We start from the raw sequence: 24,647 nt of genomic DNA on the forward strand, positions 1-24,647 counted from the left end.
CCTGGAATCCTCAGGTTTCTGTGACACAGAGTTCAAGTGAGAGTTCAATCATTCTAGGGACTACTCAGCACCACAGTAGCACCTACAGAGATCATCTGGAGGGAGTGATTTTGTCTCAACAGACGGATCTTCAATGAAGATGAAACAAATCCATTTTGGAGAGAGATGTTAGAGAACTGATGGGGTTCAGGACATGCTACCCAAAAATAATGGTACCTTGGCACTTGAGAAAAGAGCAGAAGCAAGAGGGTTACTTTCACTTTCCCCAGATCTTCTCTTCTGAGGCAGACCATAAGACCTTCATTCCAGAGGTGCCTTCCCTATACCTGGAGGAAATGGACATCCTTATCTCTGAAGACACAGGGACAGGGAAAAGAATCTGAGCAAATAGGCCTTGCTAAGTAAGTCCCCCCAGTTTATTACCATTAGATCACAGATTTGTCCAATCATACTTCTCCATGACTTCCACTTCTTTATCAATCCTAGCCTTAAAAATACACAGGCTTCCCTCTTAACTTTGGGTCTTAATTTCTGAAGTCTCCTGTTTTGTGTAAAACTTACATAAATAAGTTAGTATGTTTTTCTTTTGTTAATGTGTCTTTTGTTACAGGGGCTTCAGCCATAAACCTAGTAATGAATGGGGAAATTTTTTTTTTCCTCCTCTATAGAACATATACCAACTGCAAGAAGAAAGAAGAATATGCCTGGTTTTGGGCCTGGCGCGGTGGCTCACGCCTGTAATCCCAGCACTATGGGAGGCTGAGGTGGGCAGATCACCTGAGGTTGGGAGTTCGAGACCAGCCTGACCAACATGGAGAAACCCCGTCTCTACTAAAAATACAAAAAATTAGCCCTGCGTGGTGGTGGCGCATGCCTGTAATCCCACCTATTCGGTAGGCTGAAGTAGGAGAATCGCTTGAACCCGGGAGGTGGAGGTTGCGGTGAGCCGAGATCGTGCCATTGATCTCCAGCCTGGGCAACACGAGCAAAACTCTGTCTAAAAAAAAAAAATAATAAAAATAATAAAAATAAAAAAACAACAGCATGCCTGGTTTTAAAGCTTCAAAGAATTTACTCATTCTCCTGTATGTAACATTCTAGAAATGCATCTGGAGTTAAAGCCTTCTTGGAGACTTAAGAACAAATGCACTTATGCATGGCCTTTTGAAACCTAATGTTTCTACAAGGAGGCACGTCCATACTTGCAACTCCTTCTAGAAGCTTTCCCAAATCTCCTGCCTCCCCACGCTGAGTTACCCCATGTCTGAAATGTCACAGCACTTAGTCTTACTCTTCTATGGCCTACTTTCTACTGGTATTTGTGTTACTCATGCTACCCATCTTACCTCCCTCAGTGTGTGAGACGCTCGCATCAGATTTGGCATCTCCCACACACTCAACATTATGTGTTGCACACAGTAGGTACTCAATACATGCAAGTTTTCTGAATAGATATTTTCCTAGTCATCTGTGGCACCTGCTATATCCTACTGAAAATTACCAAAATGCAATTAACTTCAATTTTACATTTGGTATTTACAGAAAATAACTCTCTCTCCAAGAAATGCATAACAATTTAGCTAGGGCAAATGCCAGGTCGGAGTTAAGACATTAATGCGCTTCAATCGCGATAAGGATTTATCCTTATCCCCATCCTCATCTTTCTGCGTCGTCTAATTCAAGTTAGGTCAGTAAAGGAAACCTTTTCCTTTTAGCAACCCAATCTGCTCCCCTTCTCTGGCCTCTTTCTCTCCTTTTCTTGGTAGACGACTTCAGCCTCTGTCCTTTAATTTTAAAGTTTATGCCCCACTTGTACCTCTCGTCTTTTGGTGATTTAGGGATTTTCAAAGCCTGCTCTGACACAGACTCTTCCTTGGATTGCAACTTCTCTACTTTGGGGTGGAAACGGCTTCTCCGTTTTGAAACGCTAGCGGGGAAAAAATGGGGGAGAAAGTTGAGTTTAAACTTTTAAAAGTTGAGTCACGGCTGGTTGCGCAGCAAAAGCCCCGCAGTGTGGAGAAAGCCTAAACTAAACGTGGTTTGGGTGGTGCGGGGGTGACTTTTGGGGGATAAGGGGCGGTGGAGCCCAGGGACTGCCAAAGCCCTGCCGCGGCCTCCGACGCGCGCCCCCCGCCCCTCGCCTCTCCCCCGCCCCCGACTGAGGCCGGGCTCCCCCCCGGACTGATGTCGCGCGCTTGCGTGTTGTGGCCGAACCGCCGGACTCAGAGGCCGGCCCCAGAAAACCCGAGCGAGTAGGGGGCGGCGCGCAGGAGGGAGGAGAACTGGGGGCGCGGGAGGCTGGTGGGTGTGGGGGGTGGAGATGTAGAAGATGTGACGCCGCGGCCCGGCGGGTGCCAGATTAGCGGACGCGGTGCCCGCGGTTGCAACGGGATCCCGGGCGCTGCAGCTTGGGAGGCGGCTCTCCCCAGGCGGCGTCCGCGGAGACACCCATCCGTGAACCCCAGGTCCCGGGCCGCCGGCTCGCCGCGCACCAGGGGCCGGCGGACAGAAGAGCGGCCGAGCGGCTCGAGGCTGGGGGACCGCGGGCGCGGCCGCGCGCTGCCGGGCGGGAGGCTGGGGGGCCGGGGCCGGGGCCGTGCCCCGGAGCGGGTCGGAGGCCGGGGCCGGGGCCGGGGGACGGCGGCTCCCCGCGCGGCTCCAGCGGCTCGAGGATCCCGGCCGGGCCCTGCAGGGACCATGGCAGCCGGGAGCATCACCACGCTGCCCGCCTTGCCCGAGGATGGCGGCAGCGGCGCCTTCCCGCCCGGCCACTTCAAGGACCCCAAGCGGCTGTACTGCAAAAACGGGGGCTTCTTCCTGCGCATCCACCCCGACGGCCGAGTTGACGGGGTCCGGGAGAAGAGCGACCCTCACAGTGAGTGCCGGCCCGCTCTCCCCGCCTCATTTCCATTTCGTGGGTTCTCGCCCGCTCTCTCCCCTCCAGCCTGCACCCTCCTCCCGGATCTTCACTGCGACCCTAGCGGTCCGTGTGGTTTCTGGCCGCGCGGCCCTCGGCGGTTTCGGGTTCACCACTCACCCCCTCCTTCCCGGGCTGCGGCGTAGGCCCGGGTGTCCCCTGGGCTTTGGGGTGTGCCAATTTGCCCTGTAAACCAGTACCCCCGGCCCGGAGCCGCGGCGCGCCGGGGCCTCGCGGACTGGCTCTCTTCCCGCAGACAACCTGTCGCGTCGGGGATGCCCGCGGCCCCGCCATGCAGCTCTGGCCGCTTCTATCTGCTGCGTGCTGTCCCGGGGACAAAGACAGGAAGGACCGCAGCAGAACGAAACGGTCTTTACTGGAAAAACACCTTTCTAGAGTCCTGTCCTTAAATTCCGACTCGGGACGACCCGAGGCATATGGCACACTACTCTCACCCACTCTGTTTTATATTTTTCCGAATTGACGAAAGCTGAAAGAGCAAAAACAAAAACCAACCAGCCAACCAGCAAAAAATCCAGATGTTGTTAATAAAGTGCCATAGCTTTGTTTCAGTAGTGAAAAGAAGTGCAAACACTTTAATCTTCCACCTGCAGTGACTAGCTTTGAGACCTTGAGCCGACGCTTAACCCCAGAGCCGGTTTCCTCATCGCTCACGTGGGGCTAATACATTACTACCTTGCAGCAGGCTTGAGGATGAAATGAGAATTGCAGTTTTGCTTTCTGTAACAATGTTTGTGGTTCTAGAAAGAACACTGGCCTAAATAAGGAGTGCTTGGACTTTAGGGGATTCCCTAAGTCTGGAGTGGGGGCTGAAGATTTGCATTTCTAACATGTTCCCCGGGGATGCTGATCACATCACACTTTGAGAGCCACTGGTCTAGAGGAAAGAGAAAGAAAGGGGCATAAGATGAGCCGATTTACAACACTGATGGAATTTGAAGTGAGAGAAAGAGGACTAGAATATATTGTAACCTGTCCTCCTGTAAGTGTATGTAAACATGTGTTTTAAAAGCTGTGTGTTATGGCGTTCCTTCCTTTATGGGTTCCAGGTGGAGAATCTGATTCTCTCATTGCCTGAGAAAAGACCCACAGGGGTCCCAGTGCCACTCCCCTGTAGTTCTGCCTTTGTCTTGGGATGCTAATGGGATGTCATGAGGGGAGGTGGAGGGGGGGTGGAAGAGAAGAAAATTCTACAACCAAACGTGAATTGGCAGAAGAATGGGCAATACACTTTCATATGAGCTGAGTCTTTATTGCTTCCAAAATAGCAACCTGCAAGAGAGGCAAGTCTTTAATTTTTTTCAGGCTTGCCATAATTTAAAAATTTTATCAATCACTTAATCCCGTAAAACTGAAAAGATGCTTGTAACCTATTACATGGGTTAGTGCTAGTTCTCTATTCTGGTAACTTGAGTATCTATTTCAAAAAATTATCTTTGTGATTGAAATTTGTTCTGCAGTTGTCTGCTACGCCATCTCAGCTGACAAGGGCAAGGTGCTGTGTGTCCCAATTGGTTTTGTTATTTCTAGTATCACAAATTATTTATTAAAAAGCATGTATTATGACCAGAAGACAGAATAGTTTCCCTTTAAATTAAATTAATATTTGGGGCTTCTCCTAATACTCTTTTTTTTCAGACTCTATTAGTTGCTGAATCATTTTTTCTTTGAAGATTTTGATACCCGATTTGCCTTAGAATAAAACTATGTAGAGGTTAGCCAGTGGACATAATTTTGAATTGCATACCACATTACCACCGTTGTAAAAACAACTGTTAACTTTTTCTTCCTAACTGTGAGTTGGGTTTTCATTTTTGTAATCTTACTTTAACTCTGTGGTTCTCAAATGGGGACGATTTTGCCTCCCAGGGGACATTTGACAATGCCTGGAGACATTTTTGGTTGCCGTAACCTGGAAGGGTGCTACTGGCATCTGGCAGGTAGAGGCCAGGGATGCTGCTAAACATCCTACAATACACATTATAATACCCTCAACAAAAACATTTTTGACCCCAAATGTCACTAGTACTCAGGTTGAGAACTCTGCTAACTTTATAACTAGCTAAGGACAAGACATTAAAAGGGATGTAGAATAACTCATCCAGACTTGTGGAGACTACCAATTTTTTTAAAATTTTTTATTTCTATAGGGTTTTAGGGACCAGGTGGTAGTTGGTTACATGAGTAAGTTATTTAGTGGTGATTTGTGAAATTTTGTTGCACCCATCACCCAAGCAGTATGCACTGAATCCAGTTTGTAGTCCTGTCCCTCCTCAACTTCCCACACTTTCTTCCCAAGTCCCCAAAGAGACTACTCTTTTTTTTTTTTTAAAAAGGATACCTGTACCAGGCAATAGACTGACAAGAATACAAATCTAAAAATGACAAATTTCATCTATTTCTATGTAGCCCAACCTGGACATAAATTTAAGTACAGTATATTATTTTCTCACATATTGGATGTTTACTGATAGTTGACCAAACCATGAGGAGACCCCCCAAAACAAATAAAACTGACCAGAAAACATGGAGAAGAGTTAATAGTAGCCACAGTTTCCTACTACATTATGGCTCAGATTTCTAGACCTGTTTGAAAAGTTGAAAAATCTATGGTCTCATTCGTCAGACTGTTTTGTCCAACTGACCTGAACATCTGTCACTGGAATTTTTTTCCTTTGGCATGACACTTTGTGCCTACATGTTTTCTAAACTGCAGGTAACTTTTGAAAGGCCAAGTTCAACCATTATCAGATTTTAACATTTAGTATGGATTAAATTGTGAGTGCAATTTCTTCCCCAAAAGCTGGCCAGAAGGACTGGAGTTTGGGGAGGGATGCTTTGAAGACTGTGATATAAATGATGGGGTCCTGGAGAGGTGCAGGGGAAGAGGAGGCAGAGTGGGAAGCTGTGAGGTAGGAAAGAGAGGAAAATTTTCTAAAAGAAGAGGTAGGAGAAGATGACACAACACAAATGTTTCCAATTTTTCAGTGTTGCTGAAGGTCAACTGTGCTTCACACCTGGGCATTCTCCTGAATTTGCACTCAAAAGGGCCCATTTTCTGGCGTTTTTCTCATAGTCCTGGAATAATCTTCATTTGACATGAGAGTCTTGATAAAAACAAGATGTTAAAAGTGGTTAGAGAGTTTCTCCTTCTCCAGCATGTGCACTGCACTCCTGCCTTTCTTTTGGCATCCTTAACTTTTGGCACGCCTCTTTCAATGCGGTGGGAATGGATAATATTAAGTATATACTCTAAAGTAGCAAGCTGTGTAAAAACATTCAGAATAGAGAACACTTTATCCCAAGCAGCACGTACAACATGTGGTAGAGTATAGTAAGTGAAATGTATGCTGCTTATGTACACTTAGTATTCAATTTATTCCAGGTGCTCTTATTTACAGAAAAAAAAAAAAAATGAGAGTAGTTAGAAGTACTGGATCTACCCTTGGGCTTCTCCCAGGAGGTGACTGCCTGTGTGCCACACTTCTTTGCTTGCAGGCTCCAGAGGACGCTGAGACTTGGAAAGGCAGAGGGACCTGCCTACCCCAGTGTGGAGCAGGGGTGGCTTGTAGGTGGGCCTGACCCCTGGGCTCTTTGCTACTGCATGTGTTCCATGCGACCCCAAGCATAAAAACATGGACTTGTGAAATCAAAGGGAGGCTTCAGACCTTCTGGTTTACCCATCTCTTTTTACAGAAGAGGATACTGAAGCTCAGAAAAGTCACCAATTACTCAAGTTCACTTGTGGGTTTCCTCTTTTGTTATCCTGAATGAGCTTCTTACCACCTGGTCCCTTGCCTTCTCTTCCTGCCATCCCTCAGCCTCAGTGCGCTCTTCATTCCACCATAGAGTGTGCCCTGCTGGACCCCACTTTGGTTAGGCTTCCTCCATTTCAGGGTAGTGAGCTGCTAGCCCCTTTGAAGAGTTCTTACTAGTTTACGGGTGCCTCAGGTTGATTTCCTGGGGTTTTGGATAAAGCCTCCTTTCCATCTCTTCACTACTGCCTTTGGGGTAAATGGAACCATTGATTTAATAATACACGTACTAGATTCTCTTCCCCCACCTCTCTTTGGTAATATCTGGCAAGTGGATAGCAATAATTTTACTTAATGAACTTGATATTTACTGTAATAAATATTGGGTGCAGTAAACAAATGAAGTCAGAATCTAATAGCTCATTTAATCTTGGAAATCATGTAATCAGTACAGCAATGAAAGGACAATTCATGAGTCATAGATATTACCACACCTTAGGAGCCTTTTAAGATGAGTTTGATGCCAAGTGACTTCAGCCTAGAAAAGGCAATATCCCCTCATGACATGCCCTGAGGGGTTTCATTTGTTTATAAAATGACCGTTATGTAATTAGACTTTGACAATGGTGTAACAATTGGGTTTTAAGTATTCTCATTTTGATTTATGATGCCATTTTATGTGGAAGGACATAATTTTAAAGTTTAATTAGAAAATAAAATGTTACAGATGTAATGAACAAAACAAGAACAGTTCTTTAAATATCATAAGCATAAAATTGACTTTCTTCATCTCTACACTGATTCTGAGAACTCATCATCAGTGATGTTGAAAAGACAATTTAAGGTCTCACATTATTGGAACTACTATTTTAAAACCACGAGATGCCTGTACAAGCTGGTAATTACACATGTGCTGTAGTCTTTGCTTGTTTTTCCAATTCTAGTGTTTGTTGATTTTCCAAATACCCTGCTTGGGCCCCTTTGTCCCGTAGCACACGTCTGTAAGAAGGCTGGCATGGGATAAAAGTCTATGACCATGAAACGGAACAAGGCAAATCTGTATCTTTGGGGCACATATCTTTTTCTTTTTCTTTTTTTCTTTTTGAGACACCGTCTTACTCTGTCACCTAGGCTGGAGTGCAGTGGCACAATCTCAGCTCACTACAACCTCTCCTTCCTGGGTTCAAGCAATTCTTCTGCTTCAGCTGGGATTACAAGCACCTGCCACCGCACCCAGCTAATTTTTGCATTTTTAGTAGAGACGGGGTTTCACCATGTTTTCCAGGCTGGTCTCGAACTCCAGACCTCAGGTGATCTGTCCACCTTGGCCTCCCAAAGTGCTGCGATTACAGGCGTGAGCCACCGTGCCCAGCCTGGGGCACAAATCTTAACCTCATCAGGATATTCTGTCCAAACAAATGTATTTTGTTCTGTTTTATTTTTGAGTTTGTCCTTTTCTGTGCTCTGAAATTAGGATCTGGTCTAGTACTTAATTTGTATATTGTCAGTGCTCAATAAATAGTTAATGCTTGATTGTTTGCATAATAATTTGGAATAATGATTATCAGTGTAGAGTTTTAGCTGGATCACTAGAAAATGCACTTATGGCACTGTGATTTTAAGTTTTTCCTTGTTGTATCCACTGTTCAGTTAGCTCCTGCTTTCTCTTTTCTCCCTTTAACAATGACCGCCAACAAGGCCTTTTAAGCTAGGTTATGTATAGCCACAGGAATTTAGGAGAGGAGGAAAAGAAAAGTGGCAACTTCCAGGGGAACTCACCCTTTGAGCCATAGACTGTGGTTCTTAGAAGCCAGACCAGTCTCATTCTAAACACCTTCAGAATATTTTTAGTTTGAAGAAATTGGAAGGGCCTGGAGGCAACAGCCAGCCAATATTCAGTGTTTATGTCTCATCCAGCTGTCTTCTGTCACTCTTCCTGCACAAGGTGACTTTTGACTTGACCGGTATATCTTTGATACTTATTCATTTACAGAAATGTATAATGGATGTGTGTGTGTGTGTGTGTGTGTGTGTGTGTGTGTGTGTGTGTATTTGTATTTTTATAGAGCTATTGACTTCTGCAATTTAACCTCTAAGATGAATTATCCAATAGAATTCTGAAATGAAAAGTTAACAGATTTTCAAGGTATTTTGGAGATTTAAAAATTGAAGAGAAGCTATGTGAATATTAAGTGTATGTTCCAGATATAATTGAACAATTGAAAGGAATGATCCTGGTTTAATTTATAATTAAGCTATACGTTAATTTATAATGAAAACTTGTAATTAAATGATAACTCAAATTAGCCAAGAAAAAAGTATTTTTTAAAAGAAATTTCTACAGAGTAGTAATGATCTGGCTGCATTCTGTGAACAGATTATTCTCTGTTCATAATTTAGGCACCTTAAGATGCTGGCACCTTAAGGTAGGAACCATGACTTCTTTATATAAATAAACATCATAAAAAGCTCAGTACCTTTTACTCAGAGAGTGCTCACTAAATGTCAGCTGATGAGGAAAACATTCTCTGTGGAACTTGCTGTGAAATAACTACTCATGAGCCGTATGCTGTATAAAGCTTGGTCAAAGTTTACAGTTTTCTTGGTGTCTTGACATCTGTGTTTAGATACTTGGTCAATCTTTAAATGAAGATAATTATATATAGCACAGTTATATTTGGGAAACATTTCGGAATTTTGGAGACTGGCTATTAGTTTTTCTTAGAATAATCTAGAGAAAGATGAATCATTTTTCAGGAAAAATTGTTCAGAACTTTTATTGGGAATTCTGATTTCCTTAAAAGTATTTAAGATTTTTATCATGTACTATTTTTGTAGGAAAATCCTGGTTCTTGTCACACGCCTAGGAAAGATTAGGCTCACAGACACTTTGGAGGGTGAGGGGTTATGGAATTTATTGGTCAGAAAGAAAAAAGGAAAAACAACACAGCAAAGCAATAGGGGTTCATATTAACAGGCCCCCATCTCACAGATTGATTCCCAAGTTACCACCCCGAACAGGAGAGACCAGTCTCCTCCCTGCAAAGGGCGTGAACTTCTGTGGCTCCACCCCATTCTCCCAGTGTGCAGGCCAGTTGAAGGTTCTCCAGGGACCCCTTTATACTTGGCAGTCCTGTCTCACTATGCAATATAAAACTTTCTCAGGTATGCTGTGCATTGTTTTTCATTCTTATTTTCTTTTGTGAATAATATCCTGGAATCAGTATGTTCTTCTACATCATCTCCTTTTCTTTTTTTGAACTCTTTTAAACTCTAGATTCTGCCCTCAGTATTCCACTTAAATCATTCTTATGAGAGCACCAGTAGTCTTCTAATTTAATCATGTGGCCTTTTCCAATTTTTCTTGCTACTCTGACATGTGGCAGTATTGTCTGCCTCTGACTTGATAATTCCTTGGCTTCTATTACATCACATCAACCTGGTTCTCCTTTTGAAACTGCCTTTGCAAAAGTTATTTCTGAGAAAATTATGACACTGCCAGAGATATGATCTAGCCCACTCCCCTCCTCTTGCCTTTAGCTTTCAAGCTGCCTTAATCATTTCTGGGCTTAGGCCCAGATAACTTTGGGAGATAGTTTAAAGGATAATACGCCTTCCCCAAAACTCAACCGCCTTTATAAAGCTAATGAAAGGCCCTCAGGCTTCGGGGGAGGACAGGAATCTGAGTTGTGCTAAGGTGTGGACGTATTAATAGATTGCCACTAGTGCACCAATAGTGGTGCAGATAACACCACTATTGTAGATTGGCCTTTTGAGATATCTTTTCAGGTTTTTTGCATGTCTGACACCCATGGCTCCAGCTGGACCTGCTAAACCACTCCTGTGGCCCCACCCAGGAATGGTTCCGCTCAAGAGGACTACTTTGACCCCCTATGATTTCATCTTCAGCCCAATGAATTATCAGTAAGCACCCATTGCATGGCAATCCTCACCCTTTCCGCCAAACTGCTGTTGAAAAACTCCTATCCCATGAGCTGTGGATGAGATTGGTTTGAGTACTAACTCCATCTCCCATGTGGCTTTGCCGGCCTTGTGTTTATTAAACTCTTTCTTTACTGCAATGCTGTGGTCTTTCCTTGTGCAGCAGGCTGGAAGAACTCCTCAGGCCTTTATACTTTTGCCCATCCAATTGTCTTTTTTTCCACTTTCTTCTGTTTTCTTTTTGCATTTGTATTCCCCCAAGCTTCTGTTTTTAGCCTTCTACTCTTCTTTCTGTGTACTTGTATTCCTTCAGAAGATCATGTATTGTCTCTGTCTCTGTCTTGATTCCCCATCTCAATTTCCCACTGCTTGGAGGGCAGACACACTGCCATAGCTTCAGCTTAACATACATAAAACAGAACTTAACACCATTTTCTCAAACTAGCACCTTTCCTCCTGAATTTCTGCTTGTAGTGAATTATTATTCTTGTCTCCAAAGCTAGACACCATGGAATTGTCTTTGATGCCTTTCTCTACTTCTTTCGTATATATCTCTCTAAAATGTTTCCCAGCCATAGTGATTTCCTTGCCCTGCCTCTTGATTTAATGACCTCTACTCTCCTGCAATTTTAAGCACTAACCAGACCTACCTGGCTTTCCTTCTTAAACATGACCTACCTTATTTCTTACTGTTTACCATCCATACCTTCCTGAAGCTGCAGCACTCTGTGCTTTAATTATAGTCTCTTTAATGTGTCATAACGATTACTGTCACAATGATTGGCCTTTCTTCATGTAACTCTTGTTTTTGAAAAATCCTTCTTTTTCTTATCAGTTTCTCTCTCACAACTCCTCCCATCCTCACCTTTCTCTGGAAAAATCCTTTAAGATCCAGCCCAACAGACTTCTTTGTGAAACTTTCCTCTACCTTCCCAGGGAGAATTAATGGTTTTTACTGTTTTCCCATATACTTGGTACATAGTCTGAACACAGAACTTCATGGCTTTCTGTAATAGTTAGTGGTTTATGTGTCTGGCTTCTGCACTGGGACTGTGAACTCTTTGTAGGCAAGCACTGGATCCCATTTGCTGCATCTATCCTCACACACAGTGGCCACTCAAAGAATGTTTGTTAAATTGAAGATGTACTCAATAAATTAGCCAAGCCTCTTAACTTCCTTTCTGACCTGCCCTTCACGTCTCCTGTCTTCCTTGTCATCTTAGCCTTTAACCAGGCAGTTTTCCTTAAGCTGAAATGTCCTGTCTGTCCTCGTACCTTATCCCATTTCCAGTCATGCTTCGGGCCTTATTTCTTTCACATCATCCTGTATCCATCTTTCCTTTTCTGTGTGCTATCTAAAAATTCTCTCTAATAGCTTGTTGTATTTTAATTTTATGTCCCCCAGTTTTACTGGAAATTCCTAGCTGGCAAGAAATTTTTATTTTTAAAAAATCCAGACCACATTACCCAGTAGTTCTTTACTCTTTTCTATTCTGAGGGTCTGAGGCTGAATTTACTCATCCCAGGGTCCTTTTGGCTTCATTGCTGAATGAGTGACCAGTCTGAATCCCATGAAAAGGTTCACTCTATATTTGTCGAATGGGCAACAACTTCAAATAAGTATAAATACTATAGTATGAGGCATATAAAATGGTAAATTGAATGCAGCAGCACTGTAGTTCTTTTCTGCAAACACCTTTAACATTATTCAAGGGAAGCAATAAAGGTAAAGCGTAGTCATTTGTTGGATCACTTTTTATTTTGGAAACTTTTCTTTTCAGCTGTTAAGTAACATATTAATATTTCTAGCCAACATTAATGCTCAGTTCCAGAACTGGTTATAGTACTCTAATTAAGGAACGCAGACCTGGGAATTCATACCTGATTCAGACACTTCAATCCTTACGTCAGTGTGTCTCTCTCTTACTCAGGTCTAAAACCAGTGAATCATTGTAAAAGTTAGTATTGGGGACCGTCTGGTACCATTGTTAATATTTTGGGCTGTGATGAAATGGCATGGATAGTTTCATCTGAAAATTTATTCAGATTTATGACCCAGTATTCATCACAACAATCTGAAAAACTCTTAAGAGGATAGAAATTGTATGACAAAGTGAGTCACAGTCTTTGTGATGTGATGTCTGCAAGGGTGGGTGGGAGAAATTACTGAATGACCAGTCTCATTCTACTCCTTTCTAAGCTGAATCATTTTGTAAATAGAAAACAATTCATAAGTTTTTAGGTGGCCTTACATCAATAGGAAATGGAAGAGATTAAAACGGTCAAATAATGCTTCCATTTAAAAAATTACTTTTGGAAACATATCACTTGATAAACACTTTGCTTTTGAATTAGAAATGCAAATAATCTATCTTTCTACTGCCTGCTACATATCTTTTAATCCAATACTTGCTGCATGTCTTCTTTATGTATTCTTACTTTTTCTGTTAATTATGTTACTTTTCTTGCCTAGATTTTTTTTTTATTCTACCAAGTGTCATTTGACCTTTCTTCTTATAGCTATTTCTAGTGTTGGCTCATTTGGAGATGGGGTGTGTGTGTTTGTGTGTTGGGGAGAGGTGTCATTTACTCACTGGCTGGATGACTACTTGAATTGGATGGGGACTCAAGAGAAAAAGGTCCCTTTGATTTTGGAAATTCTGATTCTGGGATGGTATCATCTTGCATTTTGCATCGTGGGTCCTCTTCTGTTAACTTTTCATCTAAGCTTTTCTCCGAGTCATATTTTACCTTTAAATGTAAGATTTATTAACATTATTTCCTTATCTTCTTTGGGGTAAGGCATTTATTTAAAAAAAGCTAAGTGAAAAGAGAAATATTCTATTTTGAATGTGTTTCTAAGTGTTAGTTCTCCTTACATATTTATATATATCTACATTACTCTAAACTCAGTAATGGGAGTATAATTCAAGTGAGATTGGGAAGATAATTTTGTTAACTGTTTTAATTGAGTGTACTAATGTATAAAGACATAGACAGAAGGTGTTGGATTGAAAAATAACGAATTACAGAGACACCCTCAGCTGTTAAAGGGTGAGAAAAGTGAGGCATAGATTATTTTTTGGAGGGTGATATGAAAGCCCTGAAATATTCATGGGATCTGTCCAGCTCTATCCAGACAACGAGGGAGACTGCCATGGTGACTAGGCAGAGTCCCTTTGCTCTGTGGTAGAGGAAGGGTCAGGTGTTTGGCCTTTACCACTGTACTATGTTCCTAGGACCTTGATATTTACCAAGTACTTATTGAATGAATGAGTGAGTGAAATTTTTGAGAACATGCTCTATGCCAGCTTTATAAATAATATCTGTTTAATCTTAAATACAAACTTATGAAGCAGGTGTTGTTATCTTCATTTTACAAGTAAGAAAATAGTTTTTTTCCTATTGGCTTTTCAAAACATGATCTCTTTGTCCATAACAACTGGTGATTGTGCATTCTAGACTTCTTAGTGTTTAGAATACAAGTTCATGGCCAGAATTCCGCATGGACAAACTAGCAGAAATTTGAACAGAAATAATGATTTAAGCAAATAATTTAAACTCTTTCAGAGGCTTTGCCATGTCCAGCAAAGTTGAAGTGTGTGCCATCTATTCCTCTGCCCCTTTGTCTATTCCACTCTCCTTTGTTTAGGAAAGACTTCTGTCATGATTTAGTATGAGACAATTCTTCTTTAGTATTTAAGGGCTTCTTAAGATTTTTGAGTGGCATATACAAAAATAGCGTAGCATGTAATTAAGAATGAATACCATACAGCCATGCACTGCATCATGATGTTTCGGTTAATTGCAGACCTCATGTATGATGGTGGTCCCATAGGATTATAATACTGTATTTTAACTGTATCTTTTCTATGTTTAGGTAACACAAATACTTAGCACCATGTTACAGTTGCCTACAGTATTCAGTACAGTAATGTGCTGTACAGGTTTGCAGCCCAGGAGCAATAAGCTATACCATCATCTAGGATTGTGTAAGTACACTCTATGATGTTCACACAATGATGAAATTACCTAAGGATGCATTTCTCAGAATGTATCCCCATAGTTAAGTGACACATGATCATGTAACACAGTGGTATTTGTGTATTTAAGCGTATCTGAACATTGAAAAGGTACAGTAAAAATATGACATTATAGTCTTATGGGACCACTGTCATAAAGATAACTAAAAGGATGTTTTCAAAGTATAGTTAGGCTCTTTCAAAAAAAATCGAGGGTATCTTTTCAGTATTTAAGGACATGTGGTGTAAGATTTTAAAACAACAACAACAACAACAAAAGCAGATGGGCTTGGGTTTAATTTTCTTCATTGAGTGAGATTGTCCATTAATCAATAATTTTCTGAGTGTCTACTATGTGAGGGAATAAAGACCAAGATAGATAAAGAGATACCAAGAAAGCATGTAGCAAGACACGTCCGGAAAAGTGTCTAAAAATTAAACTCCTCTTTCCTTTATTGACTCTCCTGTATTTTCAAATGGTATCACCATCTTCCTTGCCAACCAGGCCCAGGTGTTGGAGTGAATTTCTACTATGTCGTTTTCCCCACTCCTCACTTCTCTTCTCAGGCCCTGTCCATTTCATTTCTGCAGCACATTCACACTTGTGCCGGTCACTGCAATCTTGCTGCAGCTTGTCTAGTTCTAACCCTGACTACTGCAACTGCTGTCTAACTGATCTCATCTGTATTAGTTTGCTAAGGCTGCCATAACAAACATACCACAGTCTGGGTGGCTCGAACAATAGAAATTTATCTTCTTATAGTTCTGGAGGCTGGAAGTCCAAGATCAGGTTTTGGCAGGTTTAGTTTCTTCCGAGGCCCCTCTCCTTGGCTTGTCAATGGCCACTCTCTAGCTGCCTCTTCACAAGATCTTTCCACTGTGCTTGTGTCTCTGTTGTCTCTTTGTATGTCCAGGTTTCCTCTTCTTATAAAGACCTCAGTCACATTGGATGGGGGCTCACCCTAAAGGCTTCATTTTAACGTAATCACATCTTTAGAGGCCCCATCTGCAAACAGGAGCACATGCAGAGATACTGGGATTAGAGCTTCAACATGAGTTCGAGGAACACAATTCAGCCCATAGTATCCCATAATAAAGGATGTTATTCTTTGCCAGAGTGAGTTAATTACTCTGTCTAGTTGTTCAGCAGTTGGACATTGTTTTTTCCTGAAGAGGAACTCTGATCATGTTACTTCTCAGAAACTCTCCTGGGCCCTTGCTTCCAAAACGCAAAAGAAAAGAAGGAATAATGGTCATGCCAAAAAAGGCCATAGCCACATACAGCCTATTTGTGGCAGGAACTGTGCCCGATGCATGGCCAAGTACAAGGCTATTAAGAAGTTTGTCACTTGAAACATAGTAGAGGCTGCAGCTATCAGGTACATTTCCAAAGCGAGTGTCTTTGACACCTCCGTGCTTCTCAAGTTGTATGTGAAGCTACATTGCTGTGTCAGTTGTGCCATTCATAGCAAGGTAGTCAGGAATTGATCTTGTGAAGCCCACACGAACCAAATACCCCGATCCCGATTTAGACCTGTGGGTGCTGCCCCACGACCTCCACTAAAGCCCAGGTAAGGAGCTGAGTCCTTAAGATCTGAAGAAAAACTATCTTCTGGAAAAAAATAAAATGAAAATTGTATTTAAAAAAAGAGAAAAACATCGTGGACTTGAAAGACTTCAATCTCCTGGTACGCACATTGCCCCCAGAGCTCACAGATGTTTCAAGTCTGTAAAAATCAGAAAACATAGGAAAGTTACCAGCAGATGTGTGGTTGTCATGGATATAAAAAAGTGGGATACAGGGTGTTTTTGGAAACTCTAGGTAAGTAGTAAGCTTGATACAGATCTCTGAAAAAAACTCCAAGAGGTTTGAGAATACTGAAAAAGAAGATAACAGAGTAAGTAGTAACTAGGGTGCTACAATGGGAGAGTCATAATATATACATAGCCTTCGTGTGTTAATTTCCATGGAATATTTGACCGAATTTCTCATAGCAACCTTCTGTAAAAGATGTGTATTTTCTTCAAGAGAGTCTAGAGTTTTTCATATTTAGGATTCTTAGGCCAGGCTCCAACAGCCTGTTTTATAAATAAGTTTTATTGGCACACAGCCACCCTCTTTGTTTAAACATTGTCTGTGGCCACTTTCACACTACAATGGCAGATACCCCTCAAGGTGTAAAATATTTACTTCCTGGCCTTTTACCCCAGAAAATGTGCTGACCCCTGGCTTAGGCCATATTTTTCATGAGCAGTGGACACTCCTTAGTCATGGCATTTCTGCTATTCCACACTATTACATTTAATACTAATTTCCTGACACTTGATGTCAGAAACTGTATAATATTGTCTATGGCTTTTACGGATATTCCTCCAACCTTTGGACAGGAATTGTTATTTCCAGGCTGATCTCTTATTTAAAAATGTATTTATTAATGATTTAATATCACTTTTAATAAACCGGAATTACGCTTTTCCTCTAAAAGGAAAAAAAAAAGGTGATATAGATGCATTATCATAATCTAAAACTATTTTAATAGACAGCTGATCCTATTTTCCAATTACTAGTAAAATGTCATGCTTCAGATGATTATGCTAAACCAAAGTTATGTTTTTTGCTAGACCGTCCACCCAACTTTTAACAGCAAAGTAACTAATTCCTGTGTAGCAGGAAAATTCACTTAGTTATTTCCATATATATTTTGCAACTCAACTAATTTTTCTTGGAAGATACTGCAGGAAGTTACATTATTCAAAGTTAGATATTCTCTGTTTTAGTGAAATTTAAAAAAATTAACAGTTTGGATATTTGGTTACACCTACTTTGAATATTTTCCTCACTTAAATTATTTTTGGCTATGCTTAATGATGTAGAACTGTAGAGCTTTTATGTTAAAGAATTCTGGAGAATATTGGCTCTGCCCATGGGTATCACTCCAGAAGTGGATGAATGTTCCTGTTGGATTCATCTCTTTTTCTAGAAGAAGCCTAATGCCCACCATGGCTGACAGTTAAAGCACACAGTTCTGCTCTCTAGGTTGGGTAGGACAGACAGCAGAACCTTTCTAAAGACCTGTTGGGGGAAATACTATTTATGGAAGCCTGCCTCAACGATGTATGGAGTGCATCTTTCCTCCAGATAGAGAGTTTTAACCTGGGGGTTCATGGATTTGCTTTAGGTTTCCCTTAAAAATAGATGCAAAATGCTAGGTTGTTTTTCTGAGGAGAGGGTACATAGCATTTTGTCAGATTCTCAAAAGGTTATCTGTGGTCCAAAATGTTAAGGACAGTATCGCTAGAAACACTAAAATATGTCTTTTAATTAATCTGACATCTGGGAAAGAACCAATTTGAACCACATGACAGTGAAAATGAATTTACTGAATTGTGTGTTGGGGTGAAACTTTAGTTTATGGTGAGTGATTTTGTGAGAAACATCTCTGTGAAGCTCTCTCTGTGTATAATTAACAGAAACATTAAAGAAATGTTGAGGACTGTTGTTGATCTCATTACATAGTGTCCACTCTGAGGTTCCTTAGGAGAAACTTCTCTGTGGTAACTATGTTGGGTCTAGTTATGCTTTTCCTTAGCAGCCAGCTTATTTTTATCTTATGGTCTCTGGGAAATTTCTTATTGCTGCTGGCTACTAGAAAGCCAAATATATGGCCTGCTTCTAGCAAGTATAATAATCTCACTCCTGGCTTCATCAGTTTTAAACCCTTCATTTGTATTTGCCTTATTAAAAAGCCATTTTTAAAGTTTTTTGTTTTGGTATATTGTCAATATCTTTGTAACTCACCTTAAATATTACTTGGAATCAAACACATTATACCTCAATAAAAATAATATATTGATTAATTTGTTATTTTTAACCACAAAGCACCACTATATTATACAGAGCATTGGGTGCTGGAGATGAAAAAGTCAAGGCCCTTGTCCCTTAAAATGTGTTTTGTTTGGCACGACAAGAAAGAGATATAAATCAATAAGGCCAATAAAATGTTATGCCTGCTTTGCTTGTGGTGTTTCCCATGGGACAGTGAGATCATAGCAAGGATAGCAGTAAGTTCTAATGGGGAAGTCATAAAAGGCTTCAAACAGGAGTGACACTGAACAGAATGTTTGGAATCAAGTAGATGTTTGCCAGGCAGACAGGGCGGGGAAGGGCAGGAAGGCCAAGGAGGCAGGGCCAGGTCTGGCATGTTTTGGGAACCAAAAGAAGTTTGGAATGGCAAGAAGTAAGGCCTGCTAGCTAGGCAGGAACTGGATTATGATGGGCCTTGCAAGCCATACTGAACAATTGGTCTTTATCCTAGAAGTGGTGGGGAGTCAATGGAGGGTTTTAATCAGAGAATAAGAGGATTAAATTTGGGCTTTGATGAGATCACTCTGGCGGGTGTGTGTAATAGATTGGAGGGTGTGAAGCTGGCGGCAGGGAGTACAGTTAGGAAATGATTTCAGTTATCCAATTGAGAAATGTAAATCTCTCTCAGACTATTTTCCTGAACATAGTAAGTGATGTATGGGCGTATCTTCAAAGAAGATATTGTGGGTTTGGTTCCAGACCACCGCAATAAAGTGAATATCACAATAAAGCGAGCCACATAAACTTTTTGGTTTCCTAATGCATATGAAAGCTATGTTTACATTGTACTGTAATCGGTTAAGTGTACAGTAGCATTATATATGTTAAAAAACCAATGTATAAACTTAGTGAAAAAGTACTGTATTTTTAAAAAATGCTAATGATCATCTGAGCCTTTAGTGAGTCGTAATTGTTCTGCTAGTATAGGATCTTGCCTCAGTGGATGGCTGCTGACTGATGAAAGTGGTGGTTGTTGAAGGTTAGGGTTGCTGCGGCAATTTCTTAAAATAAGACAACAGTGAAATTTGCGGCATCAGTTGACTTATCCTATCACGAAAGATTTCTCTGTAGCATGAGATGCCATTTGATAGCATTTTACCTACAGTAGAACATTTTTCAAAATTAGAGGCAAACTCTTCAAACCCTCCTGCTGCTTTATTAACTAAGTTTATGTAATATTCTAAATCCTTTGTGGCCATTTCAACAATACATATAGCATCTTCACCAGCTGTAGATTCTATCTCAAGAAATCACTTTCTTTGTTCTTCCGTAAGAAGCAGTTCCTCATCTGTTTAAGTTTTATCATCAGATTGTAGCAAGTCAGTCACATCTTCAGGCTTCACTTCAAATTCTAGTTCTCTTTCTATTTTTGTCCCTTCTGTAGTTACTTCTTCCACTGAAGGTTTGAACCCCCTCAAAGTCATCATGAGGGTTGGAATCAACTTCTTCCAAACTCTTAGTAGTGTTAATATTTTGACTTCCTCCCATGAATCACAAATACTCTTGATGGCATCTAGAATTGTCAGTTATTTCCGGAAGGCTTGCTTTCTTGCTTTCTTGCTTGCTTGCTTGCTTGCTTGCTTGCTTGCTTGCTTGCTTGCTTGCTTGCTTTCTTTCTTTCTTTCTTTCTTTCTTTCTTTCTCTTTCTTTTCTTTCTTTTTCTTTCTTTCTTCCTCCTTCCTTCCTTCCTTCCTTCCTTCCTTCCTTCCTTCCTTCCTTCCTTCCTTCCTTTCTTTCTTCCTTTCTTCCTTTCTTTTTTTTTGACTGGGACCTACTCTGTCACCCAGGCTGGAGTACGGTGGTATAGTCATGGCTCCCTGCAGCCTCGATCTCCTGGAATCAAGTGTTCCTCCCACCTCAGCCTCCTGAATAGCTGAGACTACAGGTATGCACCACCACACCCAGCTATTTTAAAATTTTTTTGTAGAGACAGGGTCTCACTATGTTACCCAGTCTGGCCTTGAACTCCTGGGCTCAAGCCATCCTTCTGCCTTGGCATCCCAAAATTTTGGAATTACAGGCATAAGTTACCATGCCCAGCCTCCAGAAGGTTTTCAATTTACTTTACCCAGATCCATTGGAGGAATTAGTATCTATGGCAGCTATACCCTTACAAAATACATTTCTTAAATCTTAAGACTTGAAATAGAAATTACTTCTTGAACCATGGGCTGCAGAATGGATGTTGTGTTAGCAGGCATGAAAATGTTAACCTTGTACCTCTCCATCAAAGCTCTTGAGTGACTAGCTATGTTGCTAGCCAACAGTATTCTTTTGAAAGGGATGTTTTTTTGGAGCAGTAGTCTCAAAAGTGGGTTTAAAATATTCAGTAAACCACGATGTAAACAGATGTGCTGTCATCCAGGCTTTGTTACTCCATTGATAGAGCACAGGCAGAGTAGATTTAGCATAATTCTTAAGGCCCTGGGATTTTCAGAATGGTAAATGAGCATTGGCTTCCACTTAAAGTCACCAGCTGCATTAGCCTCTAACAAGAGAGTCAGCCTGTCCTTTGAAGCTTTGAGGACATGCGTTGACTTCTCCTCTCTAGCTGTGAAAATCCTAGATGGCATCTTCTTCCAAGAAAAGGCTGTTTTGTCCACATTGAAAATCTGTTGTTAGTGTAGCTACCTTCATCAGTGATCTTAGCTAGATCTTCTAGATAACTTGCTGTAGCTTCTGCATCAGCACTTGCTGCGTCACCTTGCATGTTTATGTTATGGAGATGGCTTGTTTTGTTAAACCTCATGAACCAAGCTCTGCTAGCCTCCAACTTTTCTTCTGTAGCTTCCTTACCTCTCTCAGCCTTCATGGAACTGAAGAGTTAGGGCCTTGTCTTGTATTTGGCTTTGGCATAAGGGAATGTTGTGGCTGTTTGGATCTTCTATCCAGACCACTGAAACTTTCTCCATATCAGCAATAAGGCTGTTTTGTTTTCTTATCATTCTTGTGTTCACTGGAGTAGAACTTTTCATTTTCTTCAAGAATTCTTCTTTTGCAGTCACAACGTGGCTGTTTGTGGCAAGAGGCCTAGCTTTTGACCTATCTTGGCTTTCAACATGCCTTCTCCACTAGGCTTAATCATTTCTAGATTTTGATTTAAAGTGAAAGACAATGAGACTCTTCCTTTCACTTGAACACTGAGAGGCCATTGTAGGTTTACTAATTGGCCTAACTTTAATATTGTTGTATCTTAGGGAACAGGGAGGCCCTAAGAGTGGTAGAGACAGGGGAACATTGGTCAGTGGAGCAGTCAGAACACACACGTTTATTAAGTTTGCTGTCTTATATGGGTGTAGTTTGTGGTCCCTCAAAACAATTACAGTGGTAACATCAAAGATTACTGATCACAGATCACCATAATACATGTAATAATAATGAAAAAGTTTGAAATATTGCGACAATTACCCAAATGTGAGACAGACATGAAATGAACACATGCTATTTGAAAAAGGTCACTGATAGACTTGCTCGATGCAGGATTTCCATGAAACTTTAATTTTTAAAAATCATATTATCTGTGAAGAGCAATAATGCAAATCACAGTAAAACAAGGCATGCCTGTATATGCGCAAGAATGGAAGGGTCTCCATTTTATTAAGTGAAATAAGGAAGCTATTGAATAATGCTGAAAATATTAGTCCATTTATGAAAATGCACACACACCAACACAAGATATATACTTGTGTAGTAAATAGGAAGACTGAGATCTGAAAAGGATGTATACCTAACTGCTAACAAGTGCTTACAGTTTTAGAGAAAGGAATGGGATTAGAAGAGACGAGATCAAGGGGAATGGTCACTTCTTTACCTATGTATTTGTGAATTTTTTAAAAGAATGTGTCCATGTATTATTTATGCAAAATTTTCTGGGAAGAATGAATGGGAAGTGAGGAAGTGGATGCAGATGTTGAATACTTTTCTCTGAGGTGCATGAATGTGAAGGGAAGGAGAGAGATAGGATAGCAGCCAGAAGAAGTTCCTGTTTCGGGAAACACTTGTGGACTGGGGTTTTTTGCCGTCAGTCACACGATGGATGCATGGGTGGGCTGTGGAGCACTCCTGGGAAGCGGGCATGGTCAGGCCTGTGCCCGCCCATTACAAGGGGCGCATTCCTCACTCATTCATCTGCCCCTTGGCTTATTTCTTTTCAAGTCCCACACAGAGAAGCCAGGCCTTGATCATTATCAGCACAACTGCTTTACTTTCCTTTGGGAAATGATACTTAATTAGTATTTGAAAGCAGTACATTATCTCGAATTCACTGTCTATTCTAAGGCAAAGCACACCAAAAATCTAAAATCAAATATATTCTCCGTGATGTATTTACTTTTCTAAGGTGAGAGAATTATAACCGTATTCTTTGGGAATGTCCTCTTATACTCACGGAACAATGACTTGGGAGAGATAGGAAAGGCCTGGATCAGGACACAGAGGACTAGATTAAGCTTAATGGAAGCTAGGAGTCTGTGGAGTGGGAGTGCTACAGGTGTATCTTGGACTGACCCCATGGACTGGGTTTGGTCTATGAGCAGCAGTATTCACTGGAAGTCAACCTGGCTTTGGAGTCTCATCACAGAGGATGACCTTGCTATGTGGAATAGGCTGCCTGGGGCTGGGACTGATGACCTGATGACCTAGCAACTCGATTTTTAGGAGGCTTGTTTCAGTCTGGGCTCTCCAGAGAAACTGAATGAATAGGAGATCACTCTATCTATCTATCTGTCTATCTATCTATCTATCTATCTATCTATCTATCTATCTATCTACCTACCTACCTACCTACCTAGAGGGATTTATTTTAAGGAATTGGCTCATGTGATTACAGAGGCTGGCAAGTCCAAGTCCAGGCCAGCAGTCTGGAGACCCAGGGCAAAGCTAATGTTGTGGTTCAAGACCAAAGGCCATCTGCTGGCTGAATTCCTTCTTGCTGGAGGAAAGCAGCCTTTCGTTCTACTCAGGCCTTCAACTGATTTGATGTGGGCCCCCCACAATATGGAGGGCAATCTACTCTACTCAAAGTCCACTGATTCAAATGTAAATTTCATTCTAAAACACCCTTACAGAATCATCCAGAATAATGTTTGACCTAATAGCTGGGCACTATGGCCCAGCCAAGCTGACACATAAAATTAACCATCACAAGGCATTTGTTGACATAAACCCTAGACTGGCTTGACTGTCCAAAGAGGGTGGTGAATAAGCCCTGGCTTGGATAAGACCAACTTATTCACTTTGATGCCCCAAGGGCACGGGTCAGAGACTTCCTAACAGAGGTACTAGACTGGCCTCCTGTTGACACTGAGAGGTTCAGTTTTGCTTTGATCCTTAGCTCAACACTGAGACCCTAAGGAGTCTCCTTCTTCCATGGCTAGTGCCTTCCAGGGGCACATGGAGTCCAGGTTCTTTCTTCTGGTTTCTCTTGTCTTTCCCCTGAGGTGTGTGGGTTAGTTTTTCTTCTTCAGGATTTCTGAAAATAGGAATAATAATCTTATTCCAGAAGAAAGGACATGATTACATTAAACAAAAAGGGAGCATTCCCAACTAGATCACAGTGATCGTGATGTGGAGATGTTGTGGGCTGCTGTTGCCTGTATTCTGGAGACTTGTGGTCACAGCAGTAAACAATTGCTGCTGGGCCTGTTGTCTGTCAGCTGCCATCTGCTCCAAAGCACCCCCTACTCTTCCCTTGTCCCTTGAGTTGACCTGGGCCTCAGAGCCTATTTCTGAGGATATGGGCCACAGAGGGGAATTGAGGCTGCAGGCTGATTAGGTAGCACTGGTGGTAGTTTCTTTTAAAGTCATGTTCTGATCTGTGGTTGCAAATGTCTGCTGCTTCTGTCAGAGCATTATTCCCCTTTCATGTGGAGGAAAATTGCCATTGATTAGAAGCAGGAGTATCATCGTCAGTAGAAGCACTTGTGCTTTAGGTTCTTTGAGCCTCATGAGAGGTCCAAGATGACACTGAAGTAAAGGAAGGTGGATACCAGATGCCTTGGCTACTTTTTAGAATACATCACTGGCACTGCTAGGAGACAGCTGGGATTCGTGAGAGTGGGATTAGGTGCTGGGCCAGGAGCAGAGAGTGTTCTTTGTACTGTGGATCTCCCTTACTTGCTTCCTGG

At 41.5% G+C, this 24,647-nt stretch overlaps 1 protein-coding gene across 1 annotated transcript in view; it reads left to right on the forward strand.

Moving 5' to 3' along the window:
* Positions 1-2,203: 2,203 nt before the first annotated feature.
* Positions 2,204-24,647, forward strand: part of FGF2 (fibroblast growth factor 2) — a 72,598-nt gene continuing 50,154 nt past the window's right edge. The window contains exon 1 of the mRNA XM_019025035.4: positions 2,204-2,875. Coding sequence (XP_018880580.2) covers positions 2,698-2,875 — 178 coding nt within the window. The 5' untranslated portion in view covers positions 2,204-2,697. The remainder of the gene's footprint in view (positions 2,876-24,647) is intronic.

Source organism: Gorilla gorilla, chromosome 3 (genome assembly GCF_029281585.2).
Source record: "Gorilla gorilla gorilla isolate KB3781 chromosome 3, NHGRI_mGorGor1-v2.1_pri, whole genome shotgun sequence".
NCBI classification, from domain to species: domain Eukaryota; kingdom Metazoa; phylum Chordata; class Mammalia; order Primates; family Hominidae; genus Gorilla; species Gorilla gorilla.